The following is a 16910-nucleotide window of genomic DNA, read 5'->3' on the forward strand; positions in this document are numbered from 1 at the left end:
GTGATGAGAGTATTGACCTGTCCAGGGTGAACTTTGCCTCTTGCCAATTGACCACTGAAAACAGGCAGCAGCCTCTCTGTGACTCTACAAGAATCAAATGGGCATGGAAAACAGATGGATGTGGAAGAAAATACACAGCCTAGGAAAACTATCACGAGATTTTAAAACTTATGGCTCTTCACAGGATGCTCTTTACACTAACACAACAGACTCAAAAGAGGGGAAACTGAGTGGATGCAAATTACATACTATATTAACATTTTATGGGTTTCTCATGGAAATTTAAGTGGAAGAAAAAAAATGTGGTCGAAAAGCAACAGGAATCCTTGCGAAACAAATCTCATTCAAAGGTTTTGGGAAGATTTACAAGTCATCAACTGCAGCTTCAAGATCCACCACATATGAATGTGTTCACGAAACTACAGCTGTTGTGTTGAACCGCCAGAAACCATGTCAGAAGCTTTTTAGTTTTCCTAAGGAGAAATAGGAACAGTGTTTTTTCAATGACATCGTTCCCCAATAAAATGAAAGTAAATGTCATAATTCATTTGACAATAACCCTGACCTTGGAGGAAGAGATGGAGAATTGAAGTTACTTGAGGTCAAATGAGAAATGAGATTTGTGGATCATGCCATCTACTGCTGTCATGATTCAGTTTTATCAAATCTAGGGTCAGAGGAGTTGTCTAATGAGACATATTTAAGCAATTTATGCTTGAATTAAGGGAGTAAATGCACTTTTCATTGGTATTTATGAAGACACACATTATAGTGCACCACTAGAGGGCAGTGAATATAAGTCAGCTCATGTTCAAATTAGCTTCTTATGACTGAGAAAAACTAGAAGCTTTCAGGGTTTAGTATTTTTTAAATAACCTTATTGCTACTCAATGGTGCAAAGAAACATCATGTATCTTTTCAAATTAAAAGAGTAGAGCTTAAACCAGGGAAAATTGAATTTAATAAAATTTTTTGAAAGCACATGTGATTATCTGGTTTGTGACAGTAACATCTTAATCACGTTAACATCATCAACCTCAAACATTTTGCATCATTTTAAACTGTGAATCTAAGGTAAAACACAGACATGGAAATGAAAAAATGTGAACAGTTGTTTGCAAATTATAGATTATGTTGTAATAATAATAACTCCACAACAAATGAAAGTCCTGTAATGTTTCGTGATAGCTTTTCCAGTAGGCAGACAGGATTACCCACAAAGTGCACAGGAGGCAGCTGTCCAGGAGCTTCAAATGCTCTGGGTTTACTCTGTAATATCAAGGCTAAGTATCACAATGAGAGGTCCTCTGACCTCCGTCTAGCAGACCCATCTGGCACTCTGTCAAAACCTCATTTTTAGGCCAAAACGCCTGTCTGAGTTTAGAGCCGTCTGCTTTCTGGGAGGTTAATCCGGCATTCCCTTTAAAAAAACAAACAAACTCTGAGACATGGAGAAAATAGGTTAAAATACTTTTTATAAAAAATCCCACAGCAACTACCAATACAATCGCTTAATATCTCAAGACAAGACTTGATGACAAATGTGAAAAATCTAGAGGTCAAGAAATGTAATCATGATGGATTTTCCAAAGTATGCATCATAATAATATCTTATTTACTTTCTTAAAGTTTTTGTGGCACTAATTCAACTGCAAAAAGAAGGAAGAGCAAGAAGAAGTAGTGCAGTCAATGATCAAGGGCCAGAAATGGAACTGAGCCTCTTTGCTGAAGGAATAAAACTGAAGTCTGTATATTTTGCACCTGTTTTACCACCGAACCTCATTTCCTTTATTTAATTTTTTAATAAGAAAGCAAATGCACATAAATAAATCATTACAGCCATGCACCTAAGCCTCCGCCCCCCAGTCTCTAAAAGTGTATTGTTAGACGAGAACATAACCACTCGATGGCAGCATTTCATCATTTTAAGAACGGCATATTTATATTGAGTTATTTGATTATTTAAAATGCCTGCCAAAGATTTAATATAAAAATATAATTTCATACTTTTAGTCTCCTGTAATTATTATTTATGAATACTTTTGATTATTTTCCCCTCTGATTATACTGCAATAAGTTTATTCAGTTGTATATTTTTATTGATCATTTGCCGTTTGATGTGTATTTTGTACACTGTTGCTGGTACTACATTTTATGTCGTCTCTCTCACCCTCTTTGCAAATTAAGTTCAATAAATATATGCTTGAAAAAAATATAATTCAAAATGAGAATGTAGTAGATTTTAATCCTTTATAATTCAGTTTAATTAATTTTTCACATAGCACTAATTCACAACGAATGTTGTCTCGAGGCACAAACCAAAAAACATTTCAATTCAATCACACATACATAAAATATTGTGTGTCAAAATGAGAAAAAAATTGTAAAAGTGCTCTGATTCCTTTAAAACTGCAAAAAAAAAGAAAAGACAACAACCACCTTTCTCGCCAAGCTGCATGAAGAGTCCTGCTTTAACAGTTGAGATAATTATAATCAAGCAAATCACAACTAAAGTGGTTCTAATTATTGTATTTAAGCACTCTTGGTTATTAGGAGGATGGCGTGCAATCACAAATGTCTGTCCTTCAACTTGAAAATATTCAGCAGCTGGACAAAGAAATGTATAACTGGTGATGATTTTGTTTTACCCGTTTTCTTTACTTGTGTTTACAAACTAGCAGGTTGCTCTTAGTGGTTTTACAGATTTCTTCTGGGTGCCGTTTCCTGCTTAGATTTCAAGGGGCGCATAAAAATAAAATGCGCTGAAAAAAAGTGTGAGTTACCTGCAGCAATTTAAAGATGGAGGTGTTTGTGAACATTGTTGTATCACAATGTGGTTTCTTCATCCGCAGAAGATTAACCAACTTGCACACCTGGTGTAAATAGTCTTAAAATAACTGAATCTTTTATCGTCTCAGACTAAGAAACTTAATCTGACTGCATTTATTCATTGTGGAGAGAAAAACACATTACTATAGTTGTTTGACAACATCACTTTGTGGGACCCAGAAAATTTACTAAAAATAAATGTAACTGAATCTTTAATGCTTTGCTTTTTGTAGTCGACTGGAATTTCTAGAAAGTTTTGATGATTGAATGGAAGCTTGTGCTTTGGTTAGATGAGGGTAAGATTAAAGACTCTTGCTGGGTTTGGAGTGAATAATAGTACATATGTCTAGAAAAGCACCTGATGCTTGCTTTTTGCTATGGTGAGAGAATTGTGATGCTGTTCGACTGTTTCTTTTTATAAGGCTCTGGGAATATCAAAGTGCACAACAATGTGATATCTGAAACACTCAGAGATTCTGAATAAAAATTGGATGGGTTGATGCTGGATCTTTCAGCAGAAAAAAGCTCCAGTTAAAAATTTATTCTCCAAGGACATCTTGGTGTCTAGACCCACTATAAATCCTACAGAAAATTTATGAGAGTGGAGAAGAGGGAACTGGGGTTTCTACAAAGTATAAACAGCAGGAGATACTATCAAATGAATCAAGGCATGGAATTATTCAAATTTGTCAGTGTGAGTTTATGTTTCTTTTATAGACATATTTATCAGGGATGTCTATAAATGTAGATGTTGCTGTGGTTTGTGCATGTAGACCAAATTTGAGTGTCAATCTCCTTTTAAAATCAGAATCTGCAGACATGTAGATCCAAAAACATAAAGACAGGACCTGACAAACACTGAAAATCCTTAACTTACTTTCCATATTTGTTGCCTTTTCACTGGAACAGTCACATAATTGACACCTATGATTTCAAACATGAATCTATCTTTTAAATCTGTTGAGATAAGATAAGATAAATCTTTGTCATTGTCACAAGAACAACAAAATTTAAAAAGTGCCATCAGTCAGTGCATATGCTTAAAAACAAAAAATAACTGTCTCACAATTCACACACAATGTAAGAATTAACAAATAACTGGTAAACCCCTGCACCCCCCCCAAAAAAACCTAATAAATAAGAACAGCCACATTCTCACATACATCATTCATGATGTATTTTGCCATTTAAACAAAGTCAGGTACTGACACTTAGGCCACTGTTAATTAAGCTTTTCAAAATTCTGCAAGCAATTAAAAAAGGACAAATGCATAAGACACTTAACTTTGATGAGAAGAAAGAAAAAAATTAGGTTGAAGAAAGGATGAATATGGGGGTCAGATCTAAATATCTTCTTTGCAAATAAGCTGTGGAAGAACTTTCTGAAATTCAGATGCATATAAGTGTGATTCATGAAACGCAAAGGAGGAAGTGCTGCAGCCTTTGGTCTCTGTGTGAGGTCTTTCCTCACTCCCCGTCTTCCTCCCTCAGTGATGTTTGATTTGAGAAACAAAGGCGAGTTTAAACATGAATTGTGTGATTCTACAACATCAAACAGCGTTTATTTTATTTTTTTATCACTGGTGTCAGTCGGTGCGGTTTTAAAGCCCTGAACATCACATGTCAAATGAAAAGAAAACACGATGAAGAGGAGCAGAATTCTTGTTTTGCCTGAGGAGAGAATTATTCTAAGAAGGAATCCTCCTTAGAAACTATTAGACTGCTTCTGTGGATGAATCACTTAATGTTTAATTATTGGACTTAAATGGAAATTCATCTAAGCAGATGTAAAGTGGAGGTGCTTCACTGAGCTCTCATCTCCTCCTGCTCGGCCTTTAATTGGATCTTCTTTTTCTCATGTTTGCTTTTAAGCTCTTTTGCTTTAAGCTTCCCTATAATTCCCTTTTAGAAAACCCTGGTTAATGATGCAACTATGCTTCAGTTAAATGGGGAAAAAATCCACAGAATAAAATTTTGCCTTATTTGCTCAGTTAAAACATATCTGCTTTAAAGTACTGCGTACAATTAAGTGTATCTTCAAAAGTATTATATTATCATATAACCCACATCTATAATAGAGTAGATCCAAAATTTGGGAGCTGAGAGGAGGGAATGGATGCCATCCAGACGTCAACACTACTGAACACGTGGGATTTGTTTGAATTTGCTGATTATGTCAAATCGACCAATGCAACCATTCAGCAACAAATGCCGAATCAGATGTAATCCCACAGCTGTGTGTGACCAAGCCGGCAACCTGTACAACTTCTAGGCGTACAATTTTTTTTATTTGTTAAATGGATGCATCTTTAAAGTAAAAATATTGTTTTCTTCAAATCTAAATTTTCCAATCGAAAAGTAAAATGACACCAAACACAGGTGTTAAGCAGAGAAAGCTGTTTTGCACTGACAGAAAGGATTTGACAGGTTTATGATGGGTGCAGCCACTGTACTCAGCTCTGCTGCTCAATCCACAAATGCATTTCCTCATAAACGTGGCTCCATTTATGGGGCATACTAATGTGAATCTTCATGAGCGCCCACAAAGTCTCTGCATAATGTGCTAAAATAGGAACCTGCATTACTTTGTCACTGCTATAACATTTGAGCGCCATTATGCAGGAAGTTAGGGTTTGTGCGAACAATTACAGAACATGTAGTTCACTATATGCTAATGAGAAACACAAATGGTCAGTTTAAGTAACACAAATAATGTTGGTAGTGAGTCAAACTACTAGCCTGTATTCAACGTCTAGATTTTTATGCACTGATTCAGAAAATTTACTCCTTATTCATTTTATTTTTGATCTATTTGCTATACGACACCCAAAGACTTCAGACAAAACCACTAAAGATTCATTTCGTTGTATATTAACCAATGCTTTGTGTGAGAAACATCTCATAAATGCAAGAAATACAAAGATCAAGCCACTAATTAGATGCAGTGCAAACAATTCAGACATTAAATGGAGCCGTCACTGCCAGAATAAACTGAGCATAGTTAGCTGCAGCTGCTTAGATTCAGGACGTTTCCGTGGAGACCCGCACCAAAACATTTTTTTGCTCAAAGATTCAAATCTGTGACCATGAATGAACGACACACTCACTTCAACACACTCCTCACACCAACGAGGCTCCCCACCTGCTGAGCCCCACAGACGAGGCACTCTGCAAGGTTTATGCTTTCTATTCTCACACACCCAAAAACACCCCACAACACACACACCCACCCACCACACACGTCTATTTCTGTGAAAATCCTTGTTACCAGAACTCATTCCTTAACCATGACAACTAAAGCCAAACTACAGAAACCCAGTGGCAGCTGATGTTTTCCAGTTTAGATGTGGTTTTAAAGTTTTTCATTTAAAGTTTTCACTTTTGTCTTATCGCTCTTAATATGACATCTATAAAGTTACTATACCAATTTATGACAGCTTGAATGTTCTGTTTGTTTTAACTATAAAACACTTCCCAGACATCTTAATTACAATTTTAATGCAAGTTGTTAAGGGGATTGGGCATTTTCCATGGGAAAATAGTATAAGTCATATTTAATCGACTTAATATAGTTAGGATGAATGTGAACTGTTAACATTATCTAGAACTTTAACCCTCCAGAAGACTCAAACGTCACAGGGATGGTAGAGAAGCTGAACCTAAACCATCTCTGAATAAGATTCCCAAAACAACAACAAATTCAGGTCATGAAATGCTATAAAACGGATAAATGAGAGAAAGCCTGGCTGGAGCAGATAGTTGGACCCTGTGGGACATTGCTAATAGGAAGGAGGAATCAGTTTGACCCCCTCCTGAAGAGTGGAGGGGGTCATAACTTTGACCCCCTCCATAACTCTGTTTCTTACAAAGTAGAAACATACAGTAGCTGTTTCTACTTTGTAACACTAGAAATGAACAGGCAGAAATTATATTTAAGAAGAACATTTTCATTTTTAGACTATTCTTTGTCATATATGTTGAAAAAAGGAGCATTTTTTCTTCATGTGAATCAAGAGCATTTATTGTAAGTACTTTTAACTCTTTGAATAAGAAAGACCCTGATCCTTCTACAATATGTGCTGGAGCTGCTATGACTGGAGTGAGTTCATAACTTTCTATGATCGTTACAGAAAAAGAATGTTACATTTGAAACATTTGAAACATCAACACATTGATAAATTATTTTGCTATAAACACTTATTGTAAAACATTGACGAAAATGTAAAACTTGTGGCGCATAAGGGGGAAAGCTTTGAACTTTGCAGTTTTAATTTCAGCCACTGCTGTGAAACAGGTGCAATCCTGAATTCAGTCAGACACAGCACAGCTGAACACTTTACCACCTGTTGAGGATTCAACCTCAAATATAAAATTATTCTCAGTTTGCTCTGAGATTTCCACTCTCAGACCAGAGGATGAAGGAGCAATAGTGAACTAGGTGGTCCAGCTTTTCTGCCAGGTGTTCAATCTGCTTCCTGCAGTTTTAGTGCTCATTTTAGAGCTTCCTGTTCAAGTTTAATTATTCCCCCCAGTTCAGTCGCATTCCCTGCTGAGGGACAGCATCACAATTAACCAGACCACACACAGACACAACTCCAAACGCTTGTACTTCAGTTTTATTGTTCTGAGAAAATCAACACCAAGTAAAAAATAAATTACTTCCTTGATTTTTTTTTAGTTTTAAACATCTTGATCAGAAGCTGCAGTAACAGACCAAATGCTTCAGAAAAAAACCGAACGGAGGAAACATTTACAAAATTGAAAATGTGATTGGGCTTAATTTAATCACACCGACAAGGAAAACGGGAGTGAAAAAAAGGTTCAGCATGAAAACTAAGATAATAAACCAATCATGCATATGGAATTAGTGTGCTTAAGTTATTTTTACTCATTTATTTTCTAAAGCTGACCTAAAATTAAAAAATAAATGGGTGTAGAGTATTTTCTCTGGAACAGATGGCTAACAGATTACAAATACAAACAGGAAATGTTGAAAAAAAATTAAACTGGTAAAATTAAAAGGCAAGAGGTGAGAAACAGCAGTTTGTATGTTTTTTGCCCACATTGTCTATGGATTTATAAAGTTTTAGTTTAATCAATCTTCTCATACATACAGGTATTAGCTTAATATTATATCAATAAGCATTCATAAAACCATCTTGATATGTAGGTTAGGTGTATCTGTGGCTTTATCAGGTCAGAAATGAATACATCTCATGTTAAAATGAAATAAAAACATGCAAAACTCCACAAATACCAGTTGTGAAGATGGAAAAATCCATGGCTGCAAATTTTACGTGCCTTCAAAACAGAGGGGTGGGGTATTAATCACACAGCTCGATGCAAACACGACCAAAATAAAGGATTACAGAAAATGTTGCACTGTAAACCCATTTTACACCTTCACTGGTTAAATAAACAAATGAAAGGCTCAAGCAAATCTTTCCCTGGCTAACAGGCATCAAAAGAGACCTTCAAAGAAAAGATACTTTACTTTACCATCAAAGTACTAGAAAAACACTAGGAGGCACTTAAACAACCAGGTGAAAAACAGAAAGACCTGAAAACAAATCAATAAATTGAATACTGACAGTTTTTGGGTACTATGAACAAAAGTTCAGTACCTTTCTGAGCACTTTGCTTGACCTAAACAAAATGAATAAAACTAAATAAATCTGTTCTGTCGAAGTTAATTCAATAGCATAGATGAGTTAAGTTTTCCTGACCTCATTTCCCCTCCCGTTCCATCTCCAATGTCCATAAGAAACCCCCTACATCAGGCACTTGTTGATTAGTTCATAATGGCTCCAAGCCTTCCAATCACAAAGAGCAAGCGTCCCTCTGTCCTCCAGCTTCCTCCTCTCAGTTAGTTAGTTTAGGAAGATTCTTCACTCCTCTCTTTATTCTCCTCTTTGTCCCAGCTTGCACCTCTTCCGCCTTCGTGCTCCGTTTGCTGCGGTACACACCGGGGGACCTCAGCTCGACATCGTCCAGCGCCAGCGCGGGGTCATCAGGCGAGACGGGTTGAGGAGCTGGGTAGTTGGGCTGGTAGTAGCGGTATGGGTCATCCTCTTCTGCCTCTCCGTAGTTTTGGAAGACGCTGGACGGAAGTTGGACTGGAGGGATACCGCGGACGTCAGTGATCTCTTCAACTTCTGCGCGGCCAGTCACCCAGGAATTGATCCCACCAGTGCCACCAAATTGAGCAAGCAGTCAGTGAGCGCCCCAAAGAAAGATGGTCGATTCCCATCACCAAGGAAAAGAGTGTTTGGAGGGAAATTTGTCGGGATTTATTTGGGTTAACGTAAGGATGGGTAGAGATAAAAAGGAAGAAGTAAAAGAAAGAGGAACAAGAGTTAGCAAGAGTTACCAAGCCATGAGTAACGAGGTTATGGAGTCATAGGACTATGAGCAAGTTAGGAGAAGTTCTAGATAAACTGCTTCAAGATTAAAGTTAGCGTAAGTAATATTTGATTTTATATAAAAAAAAAATCATATCTCATAAGCAAATATTAGATTTGTTATCCATTAGCTTACATTCAGACTGTCACAATGCCACAAAATTAATCTATCTCTCTAGAATTTCTGTTACTTGAAGTTAAAACGTGCGTTATATATATTAGGTTCTGTCTTGCTTAGTTGCTTTACAGAGGTGATCTGTGTTACTGGAGTTTGTACAAAGTCAGTAAAAGTTCTGGATTAAAAAAGAGGAACTGGATGATCGTAATCTAGAAGAAAAAGTCAGAGAAGGACGACGGTCAAGGTAAGTTTCATGATTTCATCCCACCTCAACACTCTTCAGCCTTATACAATACAAATATTTGATATTGTGTTCTCATTTTACATGCAAAAGTATCCCACAAACTAATAACTAATATGTTCAACTTGTGAATATTGTGGTGTTGCTATGTGCTAAAATGGCATGTTTGATATGTTTACTTCACTCACCCATCATTGTTCAATAAATATTTAAAGAAAAGGAGGCATTTTCTTTTCATTCTAATCTATATATTGAAAATATGACAAGAATATGGTGTGAATGTGCACATGTAGAGACAAGTTATTTTCTTGAAACCTTTGTTTTGGCCATAAACCCCAGAGTTTTGCACATACCACCCACCATGGTAGAAGTTGTAATCAGCTAATGGACTGACAAAAACTTTATCGCCTTCTTCAGTTTGAAGCCTCTGCAGCTGTTAAAGTTCTAACTTGTGGTTGATGCTTTGCAGAAACAGTTCAGTAGTCACCATAACGTTTTTCTGGTGAAGCTTGACAGTGAAGTGACAAGAGGATGTTGGACAAACAAACACAAAAGCAGAAGAAAGGGTAAAACATGCAGGATCTGCCACAAGCTTTACAGGACAGTACCATTCAGACTGCTGTGTGACCTTTAACCTCAACACACATTAAAGATCAACACAACCATGCATTAGATGGCAAAAGATGACTCTTACAAAGGGTTTTGAACAATAAAATGTTGGAGATTTTTATAATTGGTGTAAACTATTATCAACAATTTACCTGATCACTTAGAAATGTCGTAGAAGTGATCTGTTTTGTCTAATGACTTATGGTTTAATTGCGAAATACCCTCCAAAGAGCATCTTTAATTAAATACATACTCAGTAAACCAACAAAGCAGCAACTCAGGTGAAACAAGATAAAATATAGAATTTATTTGTGGTTTGGTTACTCTTCTGTGGAGAAAACCATGCAATTTCAAACAGATGCTGCAGGCAAGAACTTAGAAACAAGATTAAATGGGTTGGTCTCCCACTTGTTTTTATATCAACATTTTTAATAACTATAATTTTGTCTGCTATTTTCTTTCTCTATTCTGTATTTTTTACAATTACAACCTTAATGGTTTTCTTAAGAAGCTTATGGTGAAAACTAGTAGCTTAGGAACATATATATATTTAAGTTAGTAAAATAAGTTAGTAAAACATGTTTCTAAGTTTGCATAACTTCCACTTTTGGTACAAGTAAGCCAGAAACAGTTTAGAGCAAAGTAAATGTTTCATAAGTTTGCATTCATTTCCCTTCTTCCTTGTCACTTTTAGAATTATAATTTCAGAAACAATTGCTTTGTTAAAATTTAGATTTAATTATCTTTTCAACAATGAACTAAATGCTCATTGTCCAGTTTAGTGTTCTAAGTGAACTCAGAGCAAATCAAGAGGCATAAACAGGCATGAAGCTCATTTTTCCTCAGAGGTGGAAATTTACACATGGCTCCTTGTTGTTTGGATGTTTCGCTTTGTGTTTCATCAAAAAACAAGACCAATGCAGATAAAACGATGCAGCATAAACAATCAAACACACATGTGGTGGTAAAGCAGAATCCTTTACCATAACTGAGTATTTAAAGGTGTTTCATGTTTCACCTTTAAATACAGACAGTGGGAGGGTGGACTTTGATAACATGCAAGCTGTTTAACTCAGTAGAAGCCTTTCAAGATAAAAAGCGGCTTATTGAATGAAATGTTTCACCTGAGAACCCTCCATAGAGAAGATTAACACGGCGACTGAAATAGTTTCATGCTCAATTATATGGTTTACGCCATTAAGACATTGAAGTTGCCTGACGACGCAGCACGCATTATAATTGTTCCTTTAAAGCCTACGCACCTCCAACATTGTAGCCCAAACAAGAGTTCTGGTCACAGTAACCCGGCGGTCCTGGAGGGCCGACTGGACCGGGAACTCCGGGCCGACCAGAAGTTCCAGGATTTCCAGGGCGACCTGTTGGACCCTGGCTGCCAGGTCTGCCCAGTCCTTGGGGACCTACAGAGTGGAAAGGTTAGAGTTCAGCTATTCACACTATATTTACATAAATTGTTAAAGAAAAACTAAACATGTATTCAAAGATCAAGCAGAGATCCCGCGTGGAATTGTGGTTTATCGTGATGATTTACCAGGAGGTCCTGGAGGTCCTCTGGGGCCCTGGACACCAACGCCTGCAGATCCCTTCTCCCCCTTTTCTCCTGGTTGACCTGGAAACAAAAATAAACAATTTTTTTATACTAAAGAAAGTACAAATTGTTATTCTTCTACCTTTTAAAACAAATCCGTATGCATAATGCTAACTTTCACAAATATTTTTAAACTTCTTACTGCCAGAAATTATTTTGTTATATAAAAATGTGTTTTTAGTGTTAAAAAAATTTTAAATTATGTAGCGGTTTATTAATTTAGACATAGTAAGTACAAAATATACAAATGTTTAACATTTAGTATGTTTAGTTTGACATAACTCCAACCAATAGATTGTTGTGACGTTTTTCTATGTTTTATATGTGATGATTGGTATATATTGAATATGCATCAGCAGGTGTGTGGTACACACACACCTCAGTTGTGTGGATGTTTGAGGCTATTATGTGATAACAGTCAAGAGGAGGATGGAGAATATCTTTATTTTCTTTATATTATCTTTATAACAAACACACTTCGATTTTTAAGACAGCTTTTGATTTTCAGTATCTGAAAAATCTGAAAGCCAAAAGTCATCTGCAACTTTAACTGCTTCACCTCGTTCTCCAGGATTTCCATTTTGACCATTCTGGCCAGGAAAGCCTGGCCTTCCTGGTGGTCCCTGTTCTCCCTGGGGCCCTGGGGCACCTTCCCGACCAGGCTCTCCTGGAGGTCCAGGCACTGTGCGGATGGACACTGGTGGACTGGGCGCTTGGTTCAAGATAGTGTTGTAGCGTGACATGTGACCTGGAAAAGGGACAAAAAAACAGGAGAAAGTCAAGTCGCATTATGAAATTTGTTGAATAAAAGCAACACATGATGGACAAAAAAATGCAGATCAATGGATTAAAGGGAAGAGTTTGGGAACCTTTGATTGTTCAACTACTAATATTCTTCAGATAATTCATACAGGTAGAAAAGTGTGACTGTGAACAACAGAGTAAGGGTTCCCTCAGATTTTGGGAGTTGTTTTGTGTCGTTTACACAAAACAGACCCTCATGCTTGTGATTCTATGAATATGATCAATGCCAAAGAAAATTCAGGACTTATTTTAAGGCCCATTTCTCCTAACTTACTTTGGATCAGCTGCTCACAGACTTGTCTGGCAATGGCCTGAACTGATGCCGTTGACTGAAGGTCACCCTGTAGACAAAGTAAAGATTATTTAATGTAGTTTGAGATTTCCAGCCTCTCATTCATGCTGGAAACTTGGTTAATGTATGCTATGTTCCTCTGTCACTCATTTATGTATCTCAGTGACTTGATGTTTTGAGAAATTACTTTACCTGAACATTTGAACGAAATATTACAGCTAATGTAATATTTATGATACTTTCATTTACTTAAAATAATAGAGAAAAAAGACACCTACCCGTTCACCTTTCTCTCCCTTTGTTCCTGGTGGACCCTGTAATAAAACATGTAAAAAATAATATTAATAACAAAAATAAACATACAAATAATGTACATGAGGAAATATGGTTTTCAGACTTCATTGACCTCAAAGCAACATTCACCTCAATAAAAGCTGTGAAAGTCTTCAGAAAAACAAAGTTGATTGGAAAATACAAAAAAATTCCCTTTTCCATGGCATTTCTATTCACATCTCTCTACATCTACCCATTATAGCCATGAAATGGTTAACATTTAGCTGCGTCCTTTTGATCAACTGTTGTGACAGCTCACAGACGTCAGACTGCACTATGCTGTAACCCCTTTAGTCAGCAGGGCTATCTGTATCAGATAGCATTCAGACTATCTGATGCACTCTTTTCTGCAGCTCAGTTCACACGTTTTCTATGAGCTTTAGGTTAAGGACCTGAGAAAGCCATGGAAGAAGGCTGATTTAGTGGCTAGTTTTTTTGGTGCCAAAAGAAGAATATTCACATATTCTTTCATTGAGTGACAGCAGACGCTCCTGAAGTTTTTGTTGTTGAACATCTACATCTCAAAGACACACAATACCAGTGGTAGTCCCAGTGCCTTTTAGCATTTGTTCACACTGGCCTTACTTAAATTGTGTGTTCTCTTGTCTTTCCTGTTTTGTAGACTGGTTAAGAGAAATCAACCTCTTTATTAAGGAATATTTATACCCATGACTTGTGGGTATAAATTTAATAAATTTACATTTATTAAATGTAAAACTTGGATGTTATTCTATTTTTTCAATGTGAGATTATGCTGCATTACAATATTTATTTATTGTGATATTTTACAAACTTTAGCAGAGTCTAATCTTTACCTTAACTTCATGCTTAATATGTAAACGAGATGAAAGAAATATGTAGAAATTTATTCCAGACTAAACAACATTTACAGAAAATCAAAAGGACAAAATAAAAAAACAACAAAAGCAAGAAAATTGCATAGATTTATCGTTTTAGAAACTGTGTCAATCCCCGACACTCGCTGCTCTGTATTTTTCTCCACTAAGTCCTCATTAAGAGCAATAACTTAACAGTGGTGCCGTAATTAACTGATGAGTGCTCTCTGCAGTCCGCCCACGCAGCGATGATTACATGCTTGACAACATTTTATCAAAGCGATACAAACTCATTTATCAGCAGCTTTTATCGCCTCCCACAGAGTCTTGTTTCTTCTTTGGCGCTGTTATGAAAATGTGGTTTCCTTTCACTCAAACGCAAATAAATGCCACAGCAGAGAAAACAAACCAAAACAAAATGCCAGAGAGAGATGTGTTTAAATCGCCTTAGAGTTTTTCTTCTTTGCTTTGGTTTGAATTTTGCAGATTGAAATAAAAAAAAAATCCAATTTAACAACTATTGAACCAGAGTTGAGTCTTTACAATGAGAATTGCAATGCATTAGAAATTCATTAATGGGTGATCTGGGTTGAGAAATGACTTAATAAGCGACTTAATAAGCTGTTCATGCTGTAAAAAGAGTTGGTGAAAACGCTTGATAGAGAAGTTGTCAGTGCCACTATTTAAGAATAACACAATGGGTTAAACTGTTGAAGTTCTTTTCACAAAATAGTCTGAACTCAGATGTCTCCCTTTGTGTCAGTTTGAATACTCTTCACTCTGCTTTTCATTTGGATGTCTGCGTATCAAATACGGTCATAGACAGACTGGACAGGGAGCCATTAATCCCCCGTTAGCCATCTGACCAGCTCCCAGACTGTCTGACACACTCTGCTAAGCCTGACTGACACTACGTCCTGCTGCCTCTGGGATATTTGCACGGTACTAGATTTTTCACACATAAAAGAATATGCTCTCTTTAATAAATGCAAACCAAGAAAAAACAGGTCGGTATGATTTTCAGACTCACCGGTGGTCCCAGGGTTCCCTGTTTTCCTTGGGCACCGGTATTTCCAGGAGACCCAGGAGCTCCTGGAGTCCCCTGAGAACACAGAAGGAAAGAATTCAGTTGAAATCAATGGTTTTCAAGAGCAATGAAATATCTCGTAATTTATCCTTCAATTTCTTTTGTAAATTTTGTATAAAGAAATAATTTGAAACTATTTCAAAAAATACATTCTCAGACCAAACTGCTTTGGAAACAGAGTTTGTCATTTTGTATTTGAAGCAACAAATGCCCAAATAATCACACATTCTGAATATATCCAATTTTAAATGAGCTTAAATACAAATGAGTCAACTGCATTTTAGAAATTAGCAATTATGTTTTGTCTTTACTTGGAGGCACAGAAACAAATTTGCTCCAGCAATAGTTTTAATACAAATCAACAAGTACTTCAATACTGGAGGAATTTTATGCAGGTCTCACCATAGTTCCCGGGGGTCCCTGTCTGCCCTGTGGGCCGTCTTTACCTGGAAGTCCCTGTAGAGGTGAAGGTAAATTATAAAGCCTGTGGTAGACTTTGACTGGTTAATGTCAGCAATAATCATTTTTTCATGGAGTCTTCAAACATATTTTAAAGAATTCAAGTTGTTGTTTCACAGTTGTAATATTAAGACATTCGGACTGACCCTGGGTCCTGGAGGTCCTTCTCTTCCCACAGGGCCAGGTCTTCCAGGTATACCCTGAGAAAAAACATGAAGTAAGTTCTTTAAATTGCTACCATATCAATATTTACTAAAATCTCTCAGGAATGTCATGATCAATTAGCGTTCTATGAACAAATAATCTGGCCTTACAGCAAAACAACTTCAATTTAAAAAGTGAAAAGTAGAATAATCCCAGATTAAACACTGGATCTTGGGTGAACAGTTGTTACCTGTTGTCCCTGTTGGCCAGCTTCACCTTTCTGCCCCCTCTCTCCTGCAGAACCCTGCAGACAACAGATCCAGGTACTGAAAATGAATCTGGTCACACAGAAACTGTAAAATGTAAATCAGAAAGCCAGAGGTTCTTACAGGGGGTCCAATGATGGAGCGGCCACTTGGTCCCTGTGGTCCAGGGGGTCCTTGAGGTCCGGGTACACCTGTATCTCCAACAGGACCTGCGGGTCCCTGATAAAAGAAGAAGATGAACGAAAAACTATTCAGATCCAGTTCTGCAGCCTGAAATAGACCAACAACTTCATAACAATTGGCAGATATTGAGTTAAATTTACTTCAGCAGATTTGCAATTTAACATTCTTTTAAACATCCTTGCAAATACTGCTGCCAGAGTCCTGACAAACATCAAAACACTGGCTGTCTGTGATCCTTTAAAGAGTTCAGTAGTGGTCTGACATGGGTTTGCTACAGAAGCATTTAACTACCAGAGGAAACAAACACAGGAGTAACATCTCATTATAACGAGAGAAAGTGTTGAAAGGTTTAAACCTCAGTGACATAATCAATCAATTGTCTTAAATAAGCATGACTAAGGCACGCATACTGAACATTAAAGATACAAAAACAATTTCTGTTATATTATCATGAAGATTTCCTAAAATATATGCATAACACCATCTGGATGTTCAAAGATGACATAGTGATGAGAAAACAATCCAGATTATGTCCAAAGTAAAGACTTTTATCTTTAAACAACTGTCAGTCTTCTTGCACACTGTGTTTTTTAACAACCATGTTAAGGTTTTAAAAATTGGTCATAATGTTATGTTCAAACCTTCATTTCCTTCCTAAGGCCACACTGTTTTATCTGATGAAGAAAAAACTCAAACCATGTC

At 36.7% G+C, this 16910-nt stretch overlaps 1 protein-coding gene across 4 annotated transcripts in view; it reads right to left on the reverse strand.

The window, feature by feature from the left end:
• Positions 1–7886: 7886 nt before the first annotated feature.
• The window catches only part of LOC102232109 (collagen alpha-1(XIV) chain-like), a 139722-nt gene continuing 130698 nt past the window's right edge, over positions 7887–16910 (reverse strand). For 2 of the 4 annotated variants that reach the window (XM_023345509.1, XM_023345506.1), the window contains 11 exons: positions 16149–16244; positions 16010–16063; positions 15762–15815; positions 15559–15612; positions 15100–15171; positions 13179–13214; positions 12883–12949; positions 12364–12552; positions 11748–11825; positions 11461–11616; positions 7887–8984 (listed from right to left, as the gene is read on the reverse strand). In XM_023345509.1, the coding sequence (XP_023201277.1) occupies positions 8692–8984; positions 11461–11616; positions 11748–11825; positions 12364–12552; positions 12883–12949; positions 13179–13214; positions 15100–15171; positions 15559–15612; positions 15762–15815; positions 16010–16063; positions 16149–16244 (1149 nt within the window). In that variant the 3' untranslated portion in view covers positions 7887–8691. Of the gene's footprint in view, positions 9558–11460; positions 11617–11747; positions 11826–12363; positions 12553–12882; positions 12950–13178; positions 13215–15099; positions 15172–15558; positions 15613–15761; positions 15816–16009; positions 16064–16148; positions 16245–16910 lie in introns of all 4 variants that reach the window. The other 2 variants (XM_023345507.1, XM_023345508.1) reach the window with 2 other exon arrangements.

This window comes from Xiphophorus maculatus, chromosome 13 (assembly GCF_002775205.1).
Source record: "Xiphophorus maculatus strain JP 163 A chromosome 13, X_maculatus-5.0-male, whole genome shotgun sequence".
Classification (NCBI taxonomy): Eukaryota; Metazoa; Chordata; class Actinopteri; order Cyprinodontiformes; family Poeciliidae; genus Xiphophorus; species Xiphophorus maculatus.